This window comes from Malaclemys terrapin, chromosome 17 (assembly GCF_027887155.1).
Source record: "Malaclemys terrapin pileata isolate rMalTer1 chromosome 17, rMalTer1.hap1, whole genome shotgun sequence".
NCBI classification, from domain to species: domain Eukaryota; kingdom Metazoa; phylum Chordata; order Testudines; family Emydidae; genus Malaclemys; species Malaclemys terrapin.
Window position 1 is genome coordinate 9,458,181 of NC_071521.1, and position 24,511 is coordinate 9,482,691.

The 24,511-nt window shown below is 47.6% G+C and overlaps 3 protein-coding genes and 5 non-coding genes across 8 annotated transcripts; 1 reads left to right on the forward strand and 7 right to left on the reverse strand.

The window, feature by feature from the left end:
* Positions 1-107: 107 nt before the first annotated feature.
* On the reverse strand, positions 108-5,316 carry SURF2 (surfeit 2). The gene is made up of 6 exons (XM_054007685.1): positions 5,127-5,316; positions 4,078-4,232; positions 3,748-3,851; positions 2,331-2,516; positions 1,227-1,402; positions 108-213 (listed from the first exon to the last, which is right to left on the reverse strand). The coding sequence occupies exons 1-6, from the start codon at positions 5,202-5,204 to the stop codon at positions 130-132; spliced, it is 783 nt and encodes a 260-aa protein (XP_053863660.1). The 5' UTR covers positions 5,205-5,316; the 3' UTR covers positions 108-129.
* A 74-nt stretch (positions 5,317-5,390) lies between these two features.
* On the forward strand, positions 5,391-12,921 carry LOC128825303 (surfeit locus protein 1). Its single transcript, XM_054007683.1, has 9 exons — positions 5,391-5,499; positions 7,289-7,370; positions 7,826-7,953; positions 8,389-8,471; positions 9,668-9,859; positions 10,238-10,310; positions 10,737-10,899; positions 11,687-11,768; positions 12,135-12,921. Exons 1-9 carry the CDS (start codon positions 5,458-5,460, stop codon positions 12,199-12,201), a joined length of 912 nt encoding a protein of 303 aa, XP_053863658.1. The 5' UTR covers positions 5,391-5,457; the 3' UTR covers positions 12,202-12,921.
* Positions 12,922-15,350: 2,429 nt separating this feature from the next.
* RPL7A (ribosomal protein L7a) lies at positions 15,351-21,094 on the reverse strand. Its single transcript, XM_054007788.1, has 8 exons — positions 20,979-21,094; positions 19,879-19,999; positions 19,052-19,201; positions 17,957-18,097; positions 17,479-17,558; positions 16,801-16,931; positions 16,125-16,194; positions 15,351-15,507 (listed from the first exon to the last, which is right to left on the reverse strand). Exons 1-8 carry the CDS (start codon positions 20,979-20,981, stop codon positions 15,403-15,405), a joined length of 801 nt encoding a protein of 266 aa, XP_053863763.1. The 5' UTR covers positions 20,982-21,094; the 3' UTR covers positions 15,351-15,402.
* On the reverse strand, positions 16,267-16,341 carry LOC128825452 (small nucleolar RNA SNORD36). The gene has a single exon (XR_008442670.1). It is a non-coding gene; the product is annotated as a small nucleolar RNA SNORD36 (small nucleolar RNA).
* LOC128825465 (small nucleolar RNA SNORD36) lies at positions 17,029-17,107 on the reverse strand. The gene has a single exon (XR_008442681.1). It is a non-coding gene; the product is annotated as a small nucleolar RNA SNORD36 (small nucleolar RNA).
* On the reverse strand, positions 17,739-17,816 carry LOC128825466 (small nucleolar RNA SNORD36). Its single transcript, XR_008442682.1, has one exon. It is a non-coding gene; the product is annotated as a small nucleolar RNA SNORD36 (small nucleolar RNA).
* On the reverse strand, positions 18,179-18,251 carry LOC128825454 (small nucleolar RNA SNORD24). Its single transcript, XR_008442672.1, has one exon. It is a non-coding gene; the product is annotated as a small nucleolar RNA SNORD24 (small nucleolar RNA).
* Positions 19,273-19,347, reverse strand: LOC128825453 (small nucleolar RNA SNORD24). The gene has a single exon (XR_008442671.1). It is a non-coding gene; the product is annotated as a small nucleolar RNA SNORD24 (small nucleolar RNA).
* Positions 21,095-24,511: the final 3,417 nt, after the last annotated feature.

The window sequence follows — 24,511 nt, forward strand, 5'->3', positions numbered from 1 at the left end:
TGAAACCTGACAATGGTGCAGGCAAGGCCAGGCTTTTCAATAGAACTTGTACCACCCTGCCCCCTTTAGACCACCACACTGCCACATAACTAGCTCCAGCCAATTACTGTTTCACACTTATAGAAAAGTTTATTTGCCATTGGCTGCTTTCTTGAAGCTTTTGGGTTTTCGATGGTGACTCTTAAATTTCTTCTTTAAGGAACTCAATTGTGGCTGTGGAGAGAGAGAGAAATTGCACTGTCTTTCGAAGAACCTCTTCATGTCTCTGGGCTAGCATAAGCCTGCATGTGGCCAGGGCTAGAATGCTCAGACAAGGCATCCCTCCAAGCTGCTGTTTTTACAGGCTGTCAGTACAATCCCAATCCTAGCTACTGAGGACATGGCCAGTGAGAGACAAGACTTGACCTCCAGCTCCCCTCAGCCCTAGTATAAGAGCTAAAAAATAACATCCCCTCCCTTTCTCCCAACAAACACAGTCTCTGTACCAAATGCTCCTGCTAGAACGGAGCCATAAAATACTGCAGATCCTGTTCTCCCCGAGGAAGGGAGACAAGGAGCAAATCCACCTCCTCCCCTCTGGGCTGTCTTCTAGAATCATCCTCTTCATCAGCAATGATGTTCCTGAAATTACGTATGCCCACTTTACACATTCAGGGCCTGAACATGCATTCCTGCTGTTTCTCAAACACACAAGGACGGCAGGATCAGGACTAAAATGTCTGCTCCTGTGAAGAGATCTACAGGCAGAATCAGGAGCACTGAAAAAGAGAAAAGGGGCCAGACTAAACCCTATCAACCTTTACATTCTAAAAGGGATTGATTAAGAAGGGAGTAGTGGAAGTAATTTTAGGACCCAAAGGACATTTCTGTCTCCCTGGCCTAAGATTCCCACTCCTGAGGCAGCAAGCAGTAGAATTCAAACCAGGATTAGACATTTATATAGGTAATAATAGCCCCAGATACCCTAGCCAGGATACAAGTTCACTAAAGGATAGAATCTCACTGCTTCAGGGTCTAACCAATCACTGACTTCCAGGGTCAGAAGGAAACATCCCCTGAAAGGTTTTATACCAGCTGAGCCCATCTCACATCAGCCCCTCTCACAGACATGAGAGCAGATGGCTCATTGGTCTAATCACACAGTACATCCTCACCCACAGGGGCTCACCTCTGATTCTGCAAACACTCTCCCTTGATGTGGCTGTGCATGGCAGCCCAGCACTCACCTTTCCCCTTTTGTTGCCAGCTCGTCTGGTCTCGTCCATCTTTTCACTCTCCTCTCCATTCACGCCGCTGTTTTCCTCGGCGGGCTTGGCCACATCCTCCTCGCTATCTGTCATGAAGTCATCATCACCTTCCCGTTCTCCTTGCACCACCGGCCTTTTTTCTGGGAAAAGCTCAGCTAAAACACAACGCAAGACCCAACTTGGATCAGTTTCCTCTGGCTCCTGCTTTGACTTAGCCTCACTCCAGTGACTTCACGGGCAACTTCCTTAAAGGGGACTTTGCAAAACTGAAGCACCAGATTCCAGTTCTTTTATCAGCAAGGGCTGAATATCCCTGACCACCGGGCAGCACATTACTACCAAGACCCTTGGAAGACAAATATAACCCCTGTATTTCAGTAATAAGTGCTCAGTACCCTGATTAGCCCAGCTACAGGGGATAGTCAGCCAACATAGTCCCGTAGCCTTACAACTCCACCTCTCCTCCAGTCTTTTTTAGACAGGAACTCAATGGAATTCACTCTACCTGGTAAGAAATACTCTGCAGGGTGGGTGGGATTGTAGACTCCAGGACTGTTCTGGGAAAGGCAGTGGAGTGCATGTTGCCTGTGAGCATGCAGGTTCCGGCAGGTCTTGTGCTGACAAGTACTTCTCCCCTTGTACGATCTCTGTCTTGGTGGTGATTCAGTGATAACTGGCATTTAACGCTCAGGATCTGGAGAAGAGTAACCCCCACCCACTCTGGATTCTGTGTGTAGGAATCACCACCTTCCCACATACATGTTGTACGTGCCGCATGTTCCTCCCTGCTGGCAGTACGGCAGTAAAAGCACTGGGTGGGTCCAGTCCTGCTGCTGCCCTCTAATGCTAGCAAAGGAAATGCCACATCTCTTTTTCCTAGGGTTTTGTTCTTTTCTGTTTGCAACCAACGATAAATTATCTACAGGCATCCCTCCCCCATGCTGCTAACAAAGTTTAAATTGATGTTAAACTGAGCTGACTTTGTGGCTTCCCAGCGGGTAGCCAACCAGAAAGAGGAGCCAGCGAATAGAAACGGAGAGCGTCCCTTTAACACGGTCAGAAAACACCAAAGCTCCTGCTCACATGGGTACAGGTCGCTCATGCTATCATCTGTGTCAACTTCTTCCTCTTCACTGGATGTAGGCTCCCAGAATTCTCCTTTTCTGCGGGGCTGCCTGCTCCCCTCAGCCTGGTCATCTCGCCGCCGCTGTCTCTTCTGCAGGAGGCAGGCAGGGACGTACTCCACGCCCTCCTTCTGGCATTCCTCATCTAAAAATAAACCAGGCAGGGCTCATTCACAAATAATGCAAGTGGTTCAAGAATTTGGTGGTCTCGTTAAGAACAGAATGGACTAGAAGCAGAGCACAGTGCTAGGTAGCACGTCAGAAATGCAAACAGCATCTATGAGCAGACCTAGAGAGACATTAAGCAGACCTAGGAAGTCTAAGGTTTTGTCATGCTGCCCATATTTCTGTTTCTAGCAGCAGCAAAGGGGGGGGGGGGGTGTTGACAGTCTGTGAAAGGTGTCAGGCTCAACAGTCCTGCAGACTGGAGTCCACTGAGGAAGTACAGCACGAGCAACACCAGTGCCAGCTTCCCACACACACTGCCCCAACTCTCACTGGGAGATACCTACAAGGGCTGCAGTGTAGTTCAGTCTCCCTGGTCCACTCAAAACTTGGCTTCTCTGATGAGTATGCAGCTATTGTAACTGCAGGGGAGATGGTTTTTATGAGGTAGCTGCTTGCTCACCAGAACCTGGACTGGGATATGCCAGCTCATTTCATACAGGCCATCAAGCAGCCATCAGAGGTTGACATTTAGTCACTGCTGACCTGGGCAGGATTTGAAGAAGTTACCTGAAGGTGAACATTGGCACCAGTAACCTGCAACCTCCAGTCCCTTTGCTGATGAAACACAACTATGTCAAGAGCCAGACACATTTAGTCTTGAGATGACTTGAAGTCTTAACACAATTCCCCACAGATACGAGCTGTTATGTAGGTTTGCATTAGTGAGGCCCAAGAAGTTCCCAAACTGTGGCATGCAGAGAGGTTGCTGGTCACTTGGTACCAGTTCCTCCTCATTTCCAGCTGCTAAGTTGTATTTAAGGGCAGCTAAAAAAAATATTAAATAATTCCCTAATAATATTTTCGGTGCAAGTGATAGTTGCCACAGAGATATTACGGGATCACAAATGGAAGGAAACATGTCTACAAGATAATCCCTGAATTAAAGTGTGACCCACACTATTGGAAAGTTTGAAAATCCCTACTCTAAAGTAGACACTCCAATTTGTTCACTATAAAAAACCATTGCTCTCTACTTTTGAAGTCACCCTTCCTTCCTGGCTGGGAAAAGCATGCAGGAGCACTGCTCTGTATTACTGCCACGTTATAGAACGATTTCCAAACACTTTACACATGCACAACAGGAGAGCACGTTAAAAGATCAGAAAGGGAAGAGAAAAAACACAGCAGAAGATGATAGAGCCACTTACATTTTTTCAGCGCTCTCTGATAGCGCCTTCCTTGGACATGACGCAGCACATGCTCTGGAAGCCTGTTGATGTGCCTGAGAGTGAGCTTGCAAAACAGCTGATGGCTAGAGAATAAAAAACAGACACACCGTTTAATAAAGTTATTATATAAAAGAAATGAGTCTTTCACCTTTAAGTGGCTAGTTCAGAGTCAATAGCTGCTTTATAAATGCTTTCTCAGCCCACTGAATGGATACCCACTTAAACACTCAGGCATCACTCCCCTACTGGGCATGCAATTAACATTAGCAAGAGCTCCACGTGAACATTAAGGAAAAAACAGACACGCACGGATTCTTGGTACTGGGCACAATGTGTGGCTCGAATTCGCTGTAGTCAAATGCTCTTGCTGTTTTTATCAGTCTCAGATACTTCTTGCCACTCGTATAAGCTTGCAGCTCTGGCATCCGACATGGCAGCTCGTGACCTGTCAACCTGCATTTCACCTGAGCAGCCAAAAAGGAGAGAAGAAAACAGCCTATTGGAGCAGTGCAAGGGCTTCTGTGATACTCTGGCTCTTACCAGGCTAGGCATAAAGGTCTCTCCCTCCACCTCCCTGGCTCCAGACACCCCCAAGCAACCTTCCCTGCAGTCTACATCATTTTGGTCCCAAAACCACTTCTCTAACGGGGGGGGGGGGGGGGGGGGGGGGGGGGGGGCAGCAGACCCCTCCTCTGCCCACTGGGCTGGTATCCAGAGGAGCTGAACCCGGAGCAGGGAGGGGGATCTGTCCTCATAACCTCCCCCATGAGTTCTGCACCACCCTGCCCCAGGATAATAGTCCTCTGACTTGAAGATCCCCCCTGCGGCCGCTCGCCTCACCCCGCCCGCTCCCCAACACTGCCCCCCCACCCCCGGACCGCTCGCCTCACCCCGCCCTCTCCCCAGCACTGGGCCCCCCCCCCGGACCGCTCGCCTCACCCCGCCCTCTCCCCAGCACTGCCCCCCCCCCGGCCACTCGCCTCACCCCGCCCTCTCCCCAGCACTGCCCCCCCCCGGGCCACTCGCCTCACCCCGCCCTCTCCCCAGCACTGCCCCCCCCCCGGACCGCTCGCCTCACCCCTCCCCAACACTGGGCCCCCCCGGGCCGCTCGCCTCACCCCGCCCTCTCCCCAGCACTGCCCCCCCCGGGCCACTCGCCTCACCCCGCCCTCTCCCCAGCACTGCCCCCCCCCCCCGGACCGCTCGCCTCACCCCTCCCCAACACTGGGCCCCCCCGGGCCGCTCGCCTCACCCCGCCCGCCCCTGCCGGGACTGAGACCCCCCCCGGACCGCTCACCTCACCCCCCCCCCCGCCCGCCCGCCCCTGCGGGGACTGAGACCCCCCCCCGGCCGCTCGCCTTATTGCCCGGCTCGACGAGGCGCAGCACCGGGTGCTGCTGTAGGAAGCGCTGAACCTCCGCGGGCACCTCGCACATGATGGCGCTGGAGGGCGGCGGAGCCCGGACTCCCCCTGCTCCGGCCCGGCCCTCACGCGGGGGCAGCCGGGCAGCCCACGGTACGGCCCCAACCGGAAGTCAGGGAAGCCCGGAGCCTCTGGGAGCCGGAACCATAGAGAGCAGAGGGCCGGATGGACACCGCCGACTTCCGGTGGGAGCCGGAAGAGGAAGCGGTGGAGGGGGCGCGCGGAGGTGGTGCCCAGCTGCTGCGGGTCACCCCGGCAGGGCCGCCATGGCCGGCTGGACCCGGTTGCTGCGCGAGGCCGGCGCCCAGGTAAGAGCCCGGGGCCCAGGCGGCGCCGCCGGGGCCCATCGCTACGGCAGGGTCCGGGCTTGCCCCGCGTGGCCGGGCCGCCTGACAAGGCTCAGTCTCGCCCGCTCTCTGCGGCCAGGCGGGGCCAGGGGCTGAGCGCTGTGTGTGGCCGCCTGCCCCTCGATCCTGCCGCAAGCTGGGGGGACGCTGGCACCCGGCCAGGCGTCTCCTCGCCCTGTCGCCGGAGCTCGGCGCTGCGCAGTGTCTGCTGACGAGATGGAGGCCATGGGCGTGATCTGTGTTGTTAGGTTCGGTGTATAGTTTGTGGGCCCCTAGTGGTGTCGGGAAGGTAGGTGTGTGTGTGTGTGTGTGTGTGTGGGGGGGGGTTATTATGAAAGAGACGCGGCTTGTTTCCAGCTGTGGCAGTCTGAACAGAGAGTGAGGCTTGTTAAAATATCCCATTGAAACACAACCGGGGAGGACGGGGGAGCATTCATCACAAAAGGGAGCGTGTATAACGACTGCTGTAAATAGCAACAGAGGGTCCTGTGGCACCTTTAAGACTAACAGAAGTATTGGGAGCATAAGCTTTGGTGGGTAAGAACCTCACTTCTTCAGATGCAAGAAGAAGAAGTGAGGTTCTTACCCACGAAAGCTTATGCTCCCAATACTTCTGTTAGTCTTAAAGGTGCCACAGGACCCTCTGTTGCTTTTTACAGATTCAGACTAACACAGCTACCCCTCTGATACTTGACTGCTGTAAATGAATCCTCATCTGTCTGGTCTCTTAAAAATCATCCAGAACTTTAGTCAGTTCCAAAACCTTCTAATGATACATTTGATTATATTATAAGTGTTAATTATTGCATTATTAATAGCACTGTGTGCCTCCAAAGTACTTAGTTAATGTTCCAGGCTTCATGTAGGCTTAGGCTAATGTGCTGAGTGCATCCTGGTTGATCTGCTTGCATCTGCAGTCACTGCACCACTTTTGGAGTTTATTCATTTTTTGTGAATTAGATGTTGAGCTTGTGAGATGACTGAAGGATATAGATAAATGGGACATCTTGTGTCAGGGATTAAGCCAGTGGTTCTCAAACTTTTGTACCGGTGACCCCTTTCACACAGCAAGCCTCTGAGTGCGACCCCCCCTTATAAATTAAAAACTTGTTTTTATATATTATATAAATGCTGGATGCAAAGCAGGGCTTGGGGTGGAGGCTGACAGCTCACGACCCCCCATGTAATAACCTTGTGACCCCCTGAGGGGTCCTGACCCCCAGTTTGAGAACCCCTGGATTAAGCCATCCAGTAGCATTCAGATCTAAATGAAGGTAGTTCTAAAATACTGACTAATAACGACTGACAGCTGTCAATCTGTTGTTAACCAACATGATGATGTTGGTGGGAGACTAAGTATTTGAGTCTGGCCATGTCTGTTAAATGGTAATATGCCAACTGGTTTAATGAAGCTCAAAAGTTATGAGGTACCAGAACTCTGATGGCATTTATATTAAGATGTTCCTAATTGTTGTGTTAAGAAACAGCATCCTAATTTGTTCTGTCTCATTTCTAATATAGAATGATGTGAAGGCAAAGAGCAGTCATCATTGAACTATATTCCTACAATTGAAATTGGATTTTAAATTCTTTGTATTGTAATCTAAACTAGAACGAGTTAGGGATGATGGTTCAGATGAACCTTTTCCCCAGCAAATAAAATCAGCTTATAAGGTCACTATGACAACCATTATCATGTGGGACTAATTGCAAAGTAGAGCCGCTACAAGATGTCTCTCATTTTGTTTAGATACCAAACTGTTTGGTCAGAAGAAATTTTTTTGGATATCCTCTTACTAAAGCACATTCTGGTCTGGTTCAGCAAAATAAAGGTAAGGAAGAATTTTTTGGGTCCTACTCCATTTGTCTTATTCCAGAAGGTATCATATTTTGAGCAGCCTTGTACCTATGCTCCATTGCAACAATATTTGGTATGAGGAGAGTGAAAAAAGGAATAGCTTCTGCTTTGGTAGTGGGTAGTTATTTTATTTTAAATGTATTAGGATTCAGTGTAATTAAAAGGCTATTGTCAGACAGAGTTCTTTCACCCACCTCAAGGAATGCTGGGAAGACTAACTAATTATAAAGCTCTCTGAAGATGAAAATCTCCAAGTATCCTATTAATAGATACATTATATAATGTAAATAAAATAGCTGACTAGCATTAAGCCAATAGAATGGTAGCTTTGGCGCATGTTCACCTTCTGTTTGTGATGGTGCAAACCCTGCAGGAATTTAGCTGGGTCCTTACTGCACAAATCCTGTTTCTCATTTTAATGTATTCCAGAGATTTGCTGGAGACCCTGCAGACGTAGAAGTTCCACAACTGCTTCTGCTAAATCTGAAGAGGATGTCTTCTTCAAGTGGGGCCTTTTACTGATCCCCCTCACCACATTTTGTCTTGGTACATGGCAGGTAAATATCACCATTTCATTCTCCTGAGATATCTGAGCACTTGGGAAGGAGTGGGAACTGTTCAGGATGGTGCATGGCCTAACTCAAAGACATGGCCCTCTTAAGTGACAACATAGAGGTTGGCCAACCCCCAAATTTGACCCCCCCCACACACTTTTTTTCTGTGTGTCTATTGGCAAATTCCATGCAAGTTTGAGGATGGGAGATTCATTTTCCTTAAACCCACGCTTCAGTACTTTTTTTTTCTCCCTAAAATGTAGTGGTCTCACTTTTCATATCACAATCTTTCCTGTAATAGACCAATGTGACCCAGGATGGAGGGATCCTGATGATGAGATGGGATTTCCTTTCCAAATTTGCAAGAACTCATTATAAACAGTTCCCATGTATATGACACTGCTGTGCTCTACTACTTGTGTGTTTGTGCATTCCCAGGTTCAGCGTCGGAAGTGGAAGCTAAAATTGATAGCAGATTTGGAGTCAAGAGTTGCATCAGAGCCCATTCCTCTGCCTACAGAGTAAGTGTGAGAGTTGGGTTGCTACTGTTTGTTTATGCAGCTCCAACTATGTGCTAGGAACTTTAGACGTGATCCTTGCCCCCAGGAACTTACTAGATGACATACAAATGAAGGGATGCCACAAAAAGCAATGTGGACAAGAAGGGAAGGAAGGTAAACGTCATGTTAGTTCCATTCTTTTAAATAGGGATCGGGAGCACGTCCCTGGGAGAGGCATCATGCAGTGCCATAAATATATGCCGTACACCTCTACCCCAATATAACACAAATTCGGATATAACGCGGTAAAGCAGTGCTCTGGGGGGCGGGGCTGCACACTCTAGCGGATCGAAGCAAGTTCGATATAACGTGGTAAGATTTTTTGACTCCCGAGAACACCGTTCTATCGGGGTAGAGGTGTACTTTTAAAGACATGCAAAAGGGCATGGTCCCCATCTTGCAGAGTTTGCAGTATAGTTCAGACAAGTATGATTCACAGGATGACCACTCTGGGGCAGGAAGCTATTGGAAGTATTGCGGGGGATGAGATCCAATAGAAGGGACTTAAAGAAGAGACAGTGCTTGGGATTCGATCCAAAGCCCCCTAAAGTCAATGGAAAGATTCCCATTGATTTCAGAGGGCCTTGGATCATGCCTTCAGTACCTGGCTTCTGCCGAGCATGGTTTCTCAGATGGAGGAAAGCAGTGTGGGAGAAGGGTTCTATTAGATCATATGGCCATCCAATACTGACTGTGAAAACATTCCCAATTTGTGCAAGTTCGGGGATTGAGAAGGGAAGGGAAATCTCTCCTGTTGGTTTGGCATCTACGTGCTGTGTTAGCAGGAAGCAGACCCTCCTCCTCTCTGACTGGTGTTTGGCTAGCTGGGTCATAGAAGAGATGTTTGGGTGCAAGTGGCATGGAAGAGAGGCAACTGATTTATGCATCTGTGGATGCACTCAGAATACTACTGACTGATCTTACTGTGAATTGATGTAACCTCTTCTCTTGTGCTACTAAATTATGAAGCCAGCTGTTTAGCTCAGTGGCATTCCCCCCACCTCCACCCCTTCTTTCCACTGTTGCTGATGCCTTCTTTGCTTTACTTGCCACCTTGCAAATTGGTCCGTGGGGGAATAACAGGAAGGAGATAAATCTTAAATGAAATTATGGAACTAACTGCATCTTTCATCTCAGTGCATCATGTTTCCCTGCAGCCCCATGGAGCTAAAGGAACTGGAGTACAGGTCTGTAAAGGCTCGAGGGTATTTCGACCACTCCAAGGAGCTCTATATTTTGCCACGTTCCTTGGTGGATCCTGAACGAGAGGCCAGAGAAGCTGGACTGCTGACATCCAACCCACAGAGTGGAGTAAATGTCATTACTCCCTTCTACTGCACAGACCTGGGGTATGTTCAGATACTAACTAGAGAATCATGTGTATTACTGCTGTGCTACAGGCAGGCAACTGAACCCCTGAAGCATGTGTTGCTTTCGCCTCCCCTCCAAAGGTTGACTTGCAGCAGTTGGACTTCTTGTATAAATCATTCTTTTCCCCTTATAAGAATCTTCCTGATAACCAGTAGGGCCACTGAGCCTTGACTCCTAATTGTTGATTACAGTGCGTTTTAAATACATTTAATGGACTAAAAAAAGTGGCCACCAAACGCTTGGCTTGCTACTCTCCTTGGTATGTAGTTCAGGAAGTAGAGGAAGGTGATCGGAGTTCTGCTTTTGCTTGGGAAGGACTTTTTCTTTTCTTCTTCTGTTTTTATATGTAACTATAGGATCACAATTCTAGTCAATCGAGGATTTGTCCCTAAAAGGAAGGTGAAACCAGAGACCAGACTGAAAGGACAGGTAAGAGGAATAGAGTAAAACCTCACTAGTTAGAGTTCTGCTCTGTGACTGTCTGGGAGAAGCTGTTAATATGTCAAATAAGACTAGATGCGTTTGGCACCGTAGTAGATCATGTGACTATGCAATATCTTGAAGTGGAGGGATGCATTGTACTTCTCAAAGCAGGTGGGCTTTTTTTCCCCCATTGGCTTGAAGGAATGTGGTGCTCTTTAAAATTAGAAACTGATACTGATTTGCCTATTCCCCTGCTACACTGCACACGTCTCTGTCTTGACCTGCGGGACCACCAGTTGTCCCCTCTGTGGGCCTCGGATGGTGCTGGAGTTTTATGACCCAGATAAATATTCACCAGGGCCCAAGTGGATTTTGAAAAAAGAATAAGCTGCAAAGAAATCTGCTATTGGTTTTTTTTTTCCCTTCCTTTAGATCCGAGATGAAATAGACCTTGTTGGGGTGGTGAGGCTGTCAGAAACCCGGAAGCCTTTTGTGCCTGAAAACAACATAGAAAAGAACCGCTGGCATTACCGTGACCTGGAGGCTATGGCGAGGGTGACTGGCGCTGAGCCCATCTTTATCGATGCAGATTTCAGTAAGACAAAGAGCTAGATTCCCCTATCTTTTGTCCAATTTACATGGGACTATCCCCTCCTCAGTTTGAGACTGGTCTAGTGTGTCTCTTGCCCTGAAATCTGAGATACCTGTGGGAGACTGAGAAGTACTAGTGCAGTAACTGACCGAAGTACTTTGCTTATTTTTCTTAGTATAAAAATGATATTAATTTGCTAACTGGCTTAGACTTTAGTGCACTTCTCTAGAGACCCAATTACTTACCTCAGGCATTTCAAGACAGTAGGCTGGGCACAGAGGTATTGCACCTCTATCTTTGTTTCCTGTATTTTGCCAAGTTTACTGTCTTGAATAAGATTACCAGCACTGCAGAATGACAACTCAGTATGAAAAGGTGCATGAGAATTCTATGCTCTCACTTCCAGTCATACAGCAAGGGGCCAAGCCAACACCCATGCAGAGATAAGAACACCCGTTCCATGTGCATGGGCTCAAGAAGGAAACAGCACCAGTTATAGAATGCTGCTGCTACAGCAAAAATATGCTTTATATTCACCATTGAGCTCCCAGGGAAGAGTCAACTCTACAGCTGCAGTAGGTTTTGTAAATAACTCAAGAAACTTGTAGGCACAGTAAGCAAGAGGATGGGGAGAGACTGACCCCCATTGTAGTTCTGATTCTAGAACAGTCACGTGCGATGCAGACTATTAATTTATATTACCATAGACCAAGCCCCCATTGTGCTTGGTGTTGTACAAACACTATTTTTTAAGCATGTTTTAATCTGTGGCACCATATTGTACTTATAGGGAGCACAGTCCCAGGGGGACCCATTGGAGGCCAGACAAGAGTGACCTTGAGGAATGAACATATGCAATACGTGATTACCTGGTAAGCCCTGCATTTACTATTACTTTAGCTTCCAGAGTTTAAATTGGCTGACTTACGCAACACTGGGTGGGCTGAAAGCGAGGGAGTTAACAGCATTGACTAGAAAATATCTGGCTTTTCTAATGCTTCACTTTGTGGCCTGTGACAAGTCACTTAAGGAAATGGAGACACAGAAAGGCTATCTGTAAAATGAGTTTTTTTTTTAAGGCCTAACGCATGGAGATCTGTGGATGGCAGATGCTCCAGTAATCCAAGTTGCAGCTGCAGAGCAGTATAATATTGTAACAGCCAACCCTCCTCCTTTAAAGTCACCCGCTGAAGCTGGTTTGTTCCCTTTCTGACTGGCTCTTCCATTCCCATTTGCAGGTATGGCTTATGTGCTGCAACATCCTACATGTGGTACAAAAAGTTCATACAAAAAATACCCCTCTGAGAGAAGGCCCTCTGTGGGTCACTCCTCGATGCAACACAGACAAGACCTCAAGCTCTCAGGAGAGCCACAGAGAAGAAACTGGCCTGGCTGTGAAAGAACCAGAATTCACAAATTGCAAATTTCATTTGAGTCTTCAACCCAAGCTGGCTCTGGCCTATCACGTGCTTGTTGTGACTGTGTTGCTCTGTAAATCAATGCAGCTAGTGGACTGCCATAAAACTGTTGATCAGATTCTGTACAAGAAATCTGTAAAGCCAGATGTTCTAGCAGCGTGAGTCTGGCCACTCAGTGGAAATTGGTTGTAGCTACTTCTTGGAAACATTGAGCTTTGGATTCTCAGGCACATTTGAGCTGCAGCTATTAAGACAAACTCTTATTGAACCAGAGAGGGTGATTTAGATGAGGTTTAAACTTAAGCCAAGGTTGGGTAGTGCTTAGGCCATGACTTCCTTGCCTGTTTTCGCAGAGGGTGGGGAAGAAATATTTTCAAATTGAGTGCTTTCACCTGGTACAGGTGGTAATTCAGGAAATGCTTTTATCAATCACAAGGTATGAGGTGCAATTTGAGTATTTCTGTCATGACTGTAGAGAGAAACTATTAGAAATACCTCCTTTAAAGTTCACTCATGATCCAATGAATCAGCTCCTCTGGATTGTTTTGTTAAAGAATGCACTTTACAGGGGAAGGTGTGCAGATGAGTAAATAAAGGGCTCTTTGTACATGTGGTCTTTTGCTCTGTGTATATCTGAACCAAGAACTCACCATGTTTTAACAGCTAGGGCAGATTAGACCCTCTGCACTTAAGCTTCCTTAACTTATTGGGGTAGGTGCTATAATACTCATTGTTTCGGTAGCCCTAGCATTATGCTGACAGTGTCTAAGTCCCACCAGCATTGACTAGGGGTTCTTTCACCTATCTTACTTTTGGAGCCCACTCTGGTAGATATGGTCTAAGCATGCCTAAACTTACACAAGGGATGGGAGGGTGCAACCCTTAACATTTAGTCCTGTGCAGGATACTGTAGTAACCTGACACCCCCTCCTCCCCCATCCTATAAATGCAAAGCGTAACTAGCTTCCTTTGAGAGGCAGGACTTAGTTAACACCAGTTTTGTAGTGGCTAGCTTATGCATCCTGGCTTTTGTGAATCCCATTCTTCAGTACCTAGGCTCCCTCTACAATATTCAGAGTTAAGTGCTAACCTGTAGGTTGTGAATAGCAGTGGGCTAGTTCTGCACCTTAGACACAGGGCTTCCTTTATATTAACTGATAAAAGCCTAGCTACAAAAAAGTGGAGGCAGCATTTATCCAATAACCACCAAAAATGGCTACCTGTATCTAAGAGCTTGTCCACACAGAGCAGTAATGCATACTACAGCAGTGTGATTTCTAAAGCACACTAACAGTTCCCTAGTGCACTTAATGCAGGTTGAAAGAGTACTACACTAAAATGCACAAAAGATGACTCATTCCAGTAGCACATACTGTACATTCATTACATGTACAAAGGGCTACTCCTGAGGGCATTCTGTGCCAACTATTTCTAAAACTCCGCAAATTTTGTCAAATGTGGAGGCTCCAGCATGGTATTGGGGAGTATAGGCCACTAGGTGCCCAGGTGTGAAAGATCACTGTGCAGGGATCTAGGTGGGGGTTAAGGGTTCTGTGTGGGGCAATCTGACTGCAGGTGGCTCAGGAGGGGGGGAAGACCTAGATTCATAGGGGCTTGTTGGGGGGGGTTCTAGGTGCAATGGTAAAGGGATACTGTGGGGGGGGCTCTTGGTACAGTTGGTTGGGGCTTAATGTGGTGGGGGTCCAGCAGTGGAGCTCATCAGGGGTGAGGCTCAGTGAGAGGGTTTGGATATGGGGGACAGGTGCCTGTAAAGGGATCCCTCCCCCTGCAGCTGAGGAGCCATGGGGAGGGTCTGCTTCAGCCCCAGATGTCCTACAGGGGAAAAGGAAGTCCCATCCTTCCCAGCCCAGCTGGGACTAGCAGCTGGGCCCAGTGTAGGAGCCACTTGCCCTGTCTTCTCCAGGCCCACTCCTTGCCCCAGTGACTTACCTCTCTGGCCACTGCCCTGGGCCTCTATAACATACTCCTGGGGAGGGTCACATGACTGCTCTTATGGCTTCCCCCACAGAAAGTCACTTTTCTTCAGGGAAACAAATCTGTGGCAGACAAATTCTGCACCTGGGTAGTGGTGCAGCACTCCCCCAGAAGTAAAAGAGCCTAAACACAGAGCTTTGGGCATCTACATCAAACTCAAAAATTGAAAATACTAAACCCTGGAAAACAGAAGTGCCCTCTTGACATTTACTACAGTAAAGCTTGAGACCATAAGCAGGGCTTGACTCAGATTTAAAAAGTAATGATGTTGATTAAGTTATGTAGCTGACATACCTAAGGCAAAGTCAAGTGAAAATAGTTGACTAGAGCCAGCTTGGTACATATCTAGTCATGGTTAGTGTATCACACTTAAAAAACTAGCATGAGCTAGATAAACTAGCTTTTAAGGCTCAGGCCTGGCCTACAGTCATGTAGCATCATAGCTTGTACAGACATAAGCCATACCTGCAGCCCCAGTAGGAATTATGCTGCTTTAGCTTTCACCAAACCTCTATTGCTTTCAGACAAAGCCACAATAAATGGCCGGGGAAGGACTCTTACAAGAGCCAGAAGGAAAATCCCCCATTTTACAAGTTGTGTACTGATAAAGAGATGAAGTGCCTCACTGCACACGAGCTACAGGTTTAGTTCCAAGCTTTGCAACTGGAGTCCTGAGGCCCAGTGCACTGCCACAGGTACAAGTCCATTGTTAAAGCAAAGAGCAGGCTATGCATACACAGTGCATTTAAAGTTAATTTTTCTGGTGAAGTTCTCCAGCATATAAGTATTAAGGCAGAAGTTGCCCAGCACACTACAGAAGACTGGCAGCAAGGGGTGAAGTGGTTTCTAGTTTAGTGAGTCTTTGCAGTAGATTCAGTAGCTTCCTTTTCATTAACTAGGTTTACACTCCCATCACTAGGGGACTGATGAACACTCAAAATGGCTATTCAGTTCTTGTCTTAAGTAAATGCTAAGACTACTCAAGTGCTTTAATACTAGCTTCTTTCTGAAGCCCATCCCACAGCAGACACCATGCTGAAACATTGTTTTAGATTTTATTTTTTATGTACAGAAAAATGCAAGTCCAGTACACTTAGCCCAGCTTGGTGGCTAGTTCTTTAGCCTTGGCTTTCTCAAGCTTGGCAATGCGAGCCACTGATTTTGGCCCCAACACATTACCACCCCAGTGACGACGGATCTGGAGGAAAAAAGATTCAGAAAAATAGGTTAGGCACCCTTTCCCAGTAAGTCCAGCATAAGTGATTAGAATGATCAGTTAACCCTTTATCCCCCAGCATGGAACTTTAGTAGTTCAGTTCCTGCATGAATTTATGGCAGTCAGAAGTCATTGACTTCAGGTTCCAGATGTTTATTTGGCAACTACATCACATCTCCCCCACATGATGGATTTACTAAGAAGATAGTGATTTTTCACAAAGACTGAGAAAAGAATGGGATAGAAAGACTTCCATTTCAGGAAGTGAGTTCATTGAAAATGTGTACATAATTGATATGAAAGAAGAAACACTTGACTAACAGTGAAATATGATATGAACTGGTATCCTGGGAGCTGTAATTTTAACTCCAGAAGTCCTGGTTCTGGAAGGCAGACTGCAAAGTTCCTATGCAAAGGACCAAAACCTTCTGTATGCAGAAGTTTGGGCCTGTCAGACAGCTTTGGTTTATTTCTAGCTACTTGCATCTAAATCTGCATAGTTTTCAGCTTCTGTCCAATAACATTTTTTCAATGAATCTGGAAGTGTATGGGCTCAAGACAGATGTTGACAAAAGGGCCAGTGGCACTGAAATTCTTACCTCATCATATCTGTCATTGTAGTTGGTCTTGACAGCCTCAACCAACTTGGCTAGGGCTCCTTTATCCTCACTGTGATGAGATGCTAGTGTTAGTTCCTTTGGAACACCAACAGAAATAATAGCAGCATTTTCTGAGGAACCTTTTGTCTCAGGGTTAAAAAGCTCTTAATGCCACATGATTTTTCAGGTGAAGAAATTCTATACACATCATTGGCAAAAGGTCCACCTCTACTATTGAAACTACCATTTAGCATTGCCTCTCCATGCAACAGACTGACAATACTTTACAACTATTCCCCCTCCCTGACAGGGAATCAGAGCCCAGGCTCCAGCCTGACCCCAGATGTCTACAATGCAATTCTAAAACCCCACAGTCCAAGCCTGAATCAACTGTCCTGGACCACCACAGCCATAGGTCTTATTGCTGTGTAGACATATCCCGAGTTACACCTGTATTAGCAATGGTTTTTAATCAGGTCCCATATATTGTTCAGTTTGTTTTTTTAAGTCTGTAGGTACTTAATCTTCCAAGGAAAAACCCACACCAGATCTCTATTCTAGACTGTCTTCCCCTCCCACCCACCCCCAATCTTTAACTATGGGGATTAGCTGTATGCTCTCTGCTTCTGAACTGAAGAAATTTAGATTCTTAGAAAGAATGAAAAGAAACACTTACGGGTTAACCTGTGTGAAGGCAACACTGGTGCAGGTCTTTCTGTGGACCAGCCGCCCCAGTCTGGCCTTGCCCTTGATGATACAGTACGGAACTCCCATTTTGCGGCACAAGGCAGGCAGGAAGACCACCAACTAGAAAGAGATTAAGGATGTGTCAGGTCAGAGACCCAAGAATGAAGACTACCTCTTGGCTTTGCAACATGCAAAGAATAAAGTGTGGGCTTTGGCAACTGCTCAGGGTTAAAAAGCTCGTGTAGTTTACTCTTCATGGTTGAGTTTCAGGTGAAGAAATTCATACATCATTGCAATGGCCAAGCCTCACTATGTAAAAACCAGGAACTTTAACACTAGGACCATTCAGTACAATTCGGTTTATTGTATGTATGTTCTGTACAACACGTAAAGTAAGAACAGTAACAATTTCTCAGATTCTTTCAAGGTTAGTTTTACTACTTCATGCTGTTTTCTATAATGAACAATGTCTTAACATGCCTTTGCCTGAGCTAGACTCCAAACCTGGCATAATGCCAGTTATGGATTTACCCTCTCTTAGCTCAATGCCGTTAGAGAGCTGTTACTGAACTACTGCTCCAGACACCCCTAGAAGTCCATACAATAGAGGGATCTGACCAGACCATTATTTTAGAACAGAGTACCTAGAAAAGAACAAGCCACTTACCTCAATGGGGTCCACATCATGGGCAATCACTACCAGCTGAGCTTTCTTGTTCTCTACTAGGGTAGTGACAGTGTTGACACCTGTAAAGAAAGTCAAAGTAAGGTCTTTGGTGTGGCCAAGTTTTTGAAAAAAACAATAGAAAGCCTTTGAGCATTACATGGCTTGCCTATAGATCCACGATTCAAGGGACAGTACTGTGTGGCCACCAGCTCTTACTGATCAAGATTTGCAAGTGAGGAATATCATATGGACAATCTGCTATAGCTCAGGGTTAAAAAGCTCGTTTTGTTTGCTCTTCAGTTTGCATTTCAGGTGAAGAAATTCATACATCATTGCAATAGCTTGTCCAAGTCATTGATTGATGTGGAGAAGGAAGAAAACAGAAGAAAGCGAAGTAGCCTACTCTTTTCAGTTGTTCAACGAGGCCTTGTCTCTCTAGACGCCAAGGCAAGTTCACAACACAAATGTAGAAAGTTACCAGCTCTGAGGACAGGCGGTCTCTTAGTAGGAGCATCCCCCTTTCCTGCAGCTTTCTGCTCAGCCCGAGCCAGCAGCCTCTGTTTCTTCTCTTGCTTGGTCTCAGGTCTGTATTTGTGAGCCAGTTTCAGAAGCTGAGTAGCTGAAAGATAATCCAGATTCCATTAGTTGCCTTAAAGACAGGTTATTCTCCTCCCCCCCACACCAAAAAAAGATAACTTTGTGCATCAGCGATCTTGGTGGTGAGTAGTCATCATTAATGCTCAGATAGCAAATATTAATCATCATCATTTGCACAATCAGTGTTAACTTATTCTTACACTATGCAGCTCCAGTGCCAAATTTAAGCTTCTCGTTTGCATGTCACAAGTTAGACCTCTTCCTGGCACTCCTGCTTCATTCATACCAACATAGATCTCCGCTCATAGTATCGACCAACTAAACCCCTCTTTCTACAGGATCTATGGTTAAAGTGTGGGGGCAACTTATCCCTCTCCTTGTAATAGAGCAGCACATTTTGTATCAGCCTCCCAGGTAACTAGTTACTCTGTATTACTTAGGCTGAAAATTCTTCTACAGTTATTGTCCTTTTACAAACCATTTCCTTGTGTTGGGAGTTGCATCTTTCTGACCCTCCTGCCCCAATTTCCCCCTTATTCTAGCTCAGCATATCTGACTGCTGTTCCCACCACAAGCCTGCATCCCCAATCCAACTCTACCCAAGAGACTACCTATTTACAGTGATGCAACTGCACCCCATGCTTTCCATGTACACTTAAGGTACATACTAAAGGTCCAAATTCAAGATCAGGGCTTTTGTATCTTTGGGAGAACATGAAGGAGAGTGGGAATGATCTAAGATTTCCCCAGATGGTGAAGCTTTAGCCTGACAGTGCACAAGTGTGTTCAGATAGCTCTTGAATGGAACTACAAATTCCTCCTCCCCCCCACTGATCAGTATTAGAACCTGCACAAAAACACACTTTCAAATTGAACTAACTCAACGTGTAGATTTACACATGTTAAGTCAGTATTCTGTTTTCTCAGCCCCTCATAGGCAACTAGAGCCAAGAAAGGTTTTTGGATCTGATCTTACCTGTTTGGCGGTCCAAAGCCTGGGTGAACTGGTTAATTGCAGGGGGCACCTTCAAACGTTTGTAAAGAATGGCTCTCTGGCGCTGGAGTCTGATGTAGCGGGGCCATTTCACAAAACGTGTTAGATCACGCTTGGGCTGGATATCCTGTCCTGAAACACAGACCACAATTCAGATGCTCCAAAGTCATGTGAGCTTGTATAATATAGAGCACAGATAGGAGTGCATCAGCGATCTTGGTGGATATACATGTCAGCACTATCACTCAGATAGCAAATATTCTTTTGCATCATCTGCACACAGTATGAAAAGCTGCTGTTCAACTAATTTAGCAAACAATATGGGGGTGGTGGTGGTCTGGTCTCTGTCAAAACCAGAATTTGATAATGTTTTCTACTACCATACTCAATCCCTGCTCTCCATCCCCACCACCCCTAAACCCAAGATTTCTGTCCATAGCCAATTAGAAATGGTATTTCTATGAAAGGAGCCCATTTACACCACAATTAGATACTCATCTAATTTCAGACAGCCATAACATATCCCTATCACAAGATTAACGTTGCTAATTGTTTAACAATGCTTTACTACCAAAACATAAGACATATCTAAATTATATTTTCATTTAGCAATAAGCCTAACTAGAGTTGTGAACTTCACTATCAGTTGCAGGGGTAGAGGAAGTCCACACTACAACTTAAATCAAATGTTACAAAAATGTTGGTTATGCCTAAAACAAACTTAGTCATGTGCCAAAACAAATACCATTACCTATTCAGAGTATTATCTCTTGAACAGCCCAAAGCACCCCAAATGCCCATTTACTCACCAATGCCAAAGTTCTTGGGCCTCTTCTCAAAGAGAGGATTTACAACCTTCTTGGCCTCCTGCTTCTTGACTACAGCAGGGGCAGGTGCCACCTTCTTGCCCTTAGCCTTCTTTCCTTTCGGCTGCAAAAGAGAGAAATGCTAAATTCCCTCCATTCAAGCAATGCCTGCTTGGAGAGGCCTATCTTTGTTAAGGTGGAGCATATTAGTGTGCAGGTCTAGACCCTGTCCTTGCAGGGGTAGCCATGATGCCTCAACTCCCTCATCTTGATTTTTAAGGCTCTTTTTAAAGAGCCTCTCGTAAGACATTTTTGCTTGTGCAGATCAATGAGCCATTTTTATCCCACTCAAATGCCCTTAATCACAGAGAAACTGCCCAGGGCAGAGCAATGCCTCCTCCAACTGGGGGTGTAGCCACTTTGCAATGGGAGCAAGAGCCCCCTCTCCCCCCCAACAGTAGAGGCAAACTGGCTCCACACACCCTCCTGCAGTACTGAAAACAGCAGTGACTGTCTGCTGGTCCCAATCTCCTGGGTCTGCCGCATTTGAGCCGCTTCACACCAGATGATGTGAAAGCCCATGGCTAGTGGGGGGGCGGCTTTAGCCTCAGCCCGAGGAGAAGAGACTCGGCCAGGGCCAGGAGAGGAAACAGACCCAGTTTCGCTCCCTTCAAGCCACAGCGCGCCCCCGGGCCTGGAGCCTCCGCTGCAGGTGCGAGTCCTGCCCCCACCGTCCCCTACCGCCCCCCGCCCCCGGCAAGGCGCTAGAGGCCCCGGCCTGCCCTTGTCCCCGGGGCCCCCAACCCATCTCTGGGAAGGGCCCTCGGCCGGGAGGACAGGCGCCCGTCACCCCCGAGACGCGGCTCCCCACGGGCTAAGCTCAGCCCCCGGGGCCCTGCCGCAGCCGGCGCCGCAGGCGGGTGAGGCTCAGGCCCAGGCCGGCCCCGACTCCCGCAAACCGCGAAAGAGCCCGGCCTGGTCCCTCCGGGGGCCGCGCGTCTGCCCCGCCCGGTGGCGCCCGGCTACGGCCCCGGTTAAGGGGCGGATGGCGGCGGATTCAACCTCCCCCGAACCCGGGCCCAGCAGCAGCCGCCGCCACTCACCATCTTGGATTGAGGTGGAAAAAGAGAGAGCGGGGCATGCTGGGTAATATATGTATGGGGCTGGAAATCCCGCGAGAGCGAGGCAACCCTCGACACAGGCGAGACGCAAGCGAGCTGGGGAGGATTTAAAGGGGCCGTGGTCTATTTCCTCTTAAAGGGGAAGTTGCCAATATTATAGGGTTACCATATTTCAACAAGCAAAAAAGAGGACGGGAGGAGCCCCGCCCTAGCCCCGCCCCTGCCCCTCCCACTTCCCGCCCCCCCAGAACCCCCAACCCTCCCCCCGTTCCTTGTCCCCTGACTGCCCCCTCCTGGGACCCCTACCCCTAACTGCCCCCCGGGACTCCACTCCCTATCTAAGCCTCCCTGCCTCTTGTCCCCTGACTGCCCCAACCCTTATCCACACCCCCACCCCCAGACAGACCCCTGGGACTCCCACGCCCCATCCAACCACTCCCCACCCCCTGACAGCCCCCCCCCCCAGAACTCCCAACCCATCTAAACCCCTCTGCTTCCTGTCCCCTGACTGCTCCGATCCCTCTCCGCACTCCTGCCCCCTGACAGCCCCCCCCCAGAACTCCCAGCCCCCTACCCCCTGCTCCTTGTCCCCTGACTGCCCCCTCCTGGGACCCCTGCTCCTAACTGCCCTCCAGAACCCCACCCCCTACCTAAGACTCCCTGTTCCTTGTCCCCTAACTGCCCCTTCCTAAGACCCCTCTCCCTAACTGCCCCCCAGGACCCTACCCCCTACCTGTACCCTGACTGCCCAAAACTTTCTCCACTCCCCTCCAAAAGCCCCCACCCGTTTCTTGACTGCCCCATCCAGAACCTCCCTGTCCCTTCTCCTGCCCCCCCTTACCCTGCTGCTCAGAACAGGGTGTTGGGCTCTGTGCCAGCCGACACATGGCTGAGCTCCCCAGCACAACACAAAACCCGGTCCCTGGCCCTGCACAGGGCTGCCGGAGCGGGCTGCAGGAGGAGGAGCTGCCGGCCGGCTCAGAATGCAGGGGGGGGGGGTGGGAGGAGGAAGCTGCTCCGGAATCCAGCCCGGGACTTTCCTGCAGCCCTCCCAGCCGCTCGCTCTGCTCTGCCAGGGAAGGGGGAAATCCCGGACATTGTGAGTGCTTTACAAATTCCCCCCGGACGCTATTTTTAGCACACAAAAGGAGGACATGTCCGGGTAAATCCGGACGAATGGTAACCCTACAATATTACCCTCCCCTGACCCCTAGCCTGGCTCCTAACTACTTGGTGCCCCTAACGTGCCTGCAACACACCATGCATTCACGCACCGAATTGCTCCCAGAAGCACGTAGGTGATCATGCCCTTTGGAGCACACCTGCTCTGAGCAAGGCTAAGCACCATGTCGCTCTCTCACGGGCACATTGCCAATGTGGACAGTGCTAGGAATTTTTTTTCATCTCTAGAGATGACACTTTGAGTCAAAGGGATACTATCAGATCAAATTTTATTCCTCGAGTAAACCATCTAGATTCAGTGCCTCATACATGAGCAGCTCAAACTAAAATTGACAGGGAGCGAGGGAGGACTGTTGGTTACTTTTAAAATGATGTATTGGTACTTAGATGCCAGGGTGGTGGACACCTTAGAAATGCAGATGAGCTTTTGTACTGACTTTTGCCCACTTCTAATTTGATGGGTTTTCAAGTTTTGTTTTGTTTTTACATGCACCCAGAAGCTGCAGTGGAGGACCCTGCAATAACCAAAAGATCAGACGTTAAAGAACATTTTCTTATATTAAAACTTTTTTAAATGCTCCCGTTAAACATTTGAGAGATATTATGAGAGACCTAAACCCTTTAATTATTATCCTCCATCCCCTATTTAAAATCAATGAAAATTGGCTGATGAATTCATGATCTCCCCTCCCTTGCCATCCTCTGATTAGAGCCCAATATGATGTCCTCCTGGGAACATCCCTGCCACATGCCCAGTCTCACTCTTGGAACAAAACAAGACACTGGCCCCCGAGAATCCATCCCGTGTTTTTTAAGTGAGTCCCATGTACAATGGGATTGGACTCTGGGAGTTTAATGAATGCTGTGTAGATGTCTATCCAGCAATAAAGCTTATAGTTATCTATGTTACTACCAAATCACAGGCACTCATTTTAAGGCGCTCCCACTAACTGGAAACACCACACCCCATTTCTCAGAGCATGCTGTGTTTGCAGCATATGCAGGGAAGCCGGAAACAATATTGTACCTATACCCAATACGCTCAGGGAGCAATGGGGGCGGGGAATCTACACATGGACTATCTCCAGATTGTTTAGGGGGCAGCAGGTATGTAGCCCATGGGGCTAGCCTGCTAGATTATATGTTTTTCTTTATTGGTTTGATTGATTATATTGTTTTATGTTTTTGTACTGAGTAATTTCAGTAAACATCACTTCATTACATTTGGCTGTAATGCAAAGAACCTACAGGCCTGTACCCTGTATGATTAGCTAGAGCAAGTTAGCAGAAGTATCTGTAACCTTTGGCATAGATAAATGGCCTACCAGTTACCCCTTTCAACTTTGGCGAACTGAATGTGTTTACCGGAATTCTGGAACCTCCAGGTACACTGCAAAAACATGGAATTAACAGCTCAGGCCAAAGATAACACGATTTGTTACAATATTCTCAAAACTGTGAATACCCTAAGATTTATCTGGGTGAGGAAATAAGATTTGAGCATGGTTGGGTAATGATATGAATATTCAGGATAGTGCCAGGACTCTATAGGAGGGGAAACCACCATGTGGGGGTTAGATCTTTTTCCTTGTCTTTGGCCTTGAGGCCTCTTTTGTTTGGGGTTTCAGCTCAGCTTTTGCAATATAGCTCAGCTACTTAACCCCTGACCTCCACCATTTTGGGATTGAGGAACCGGACCATTGAAATTATCAGGCAGGCCAGAGAGGAGGCTGATCCCTTGTCTCCCACTCCCAGGTCCCCAAGGAAGGATATGAGTATGGTAGTTTAAGTAGGTTGGTAAAGGGATGATACCACAAGGGTCTACAGAACCGTACTAGTGCTTTGTGGCTCGATGGTTTGGGGCGTTGATAATTCCTTTATTTTAATAAAATCTCTAAAGCCTGGCTTTGTCCTCAGTGTGAATGTCTTTGCCACACACCCCAAGGGGCCAGACAAAGTATTGAACTCTCAACCTTCTCTAATTCTGTAGCCTGATTTTGCAACAAGAACCTAAGTATCTTCTAGTCAGATCATTGGTGAGCCTATAATAATAAATCAGCCCATAATAATCAGGTTAACAGGTGGACTCCCCAAACTTGGCCATTTGATACATCATGGAAGTTCCACTCGTTTTGTTTAAGGAAAATATATTTGCACTAGTACAAAAGAAAACAGAACTAGGTCTCTGCAGTGCCGTATGGAAAACCTGTGCTCCAGCTCTGGTAGCTGTGCTCAGAGAGTGGCTACCAGGGAGCATTTTGCAGCTCTTTAAGAGCATGGTGCTATACACAGCTCTTTCCTTCCTTGCCATTGAGTTCACCATTTGCAACAGC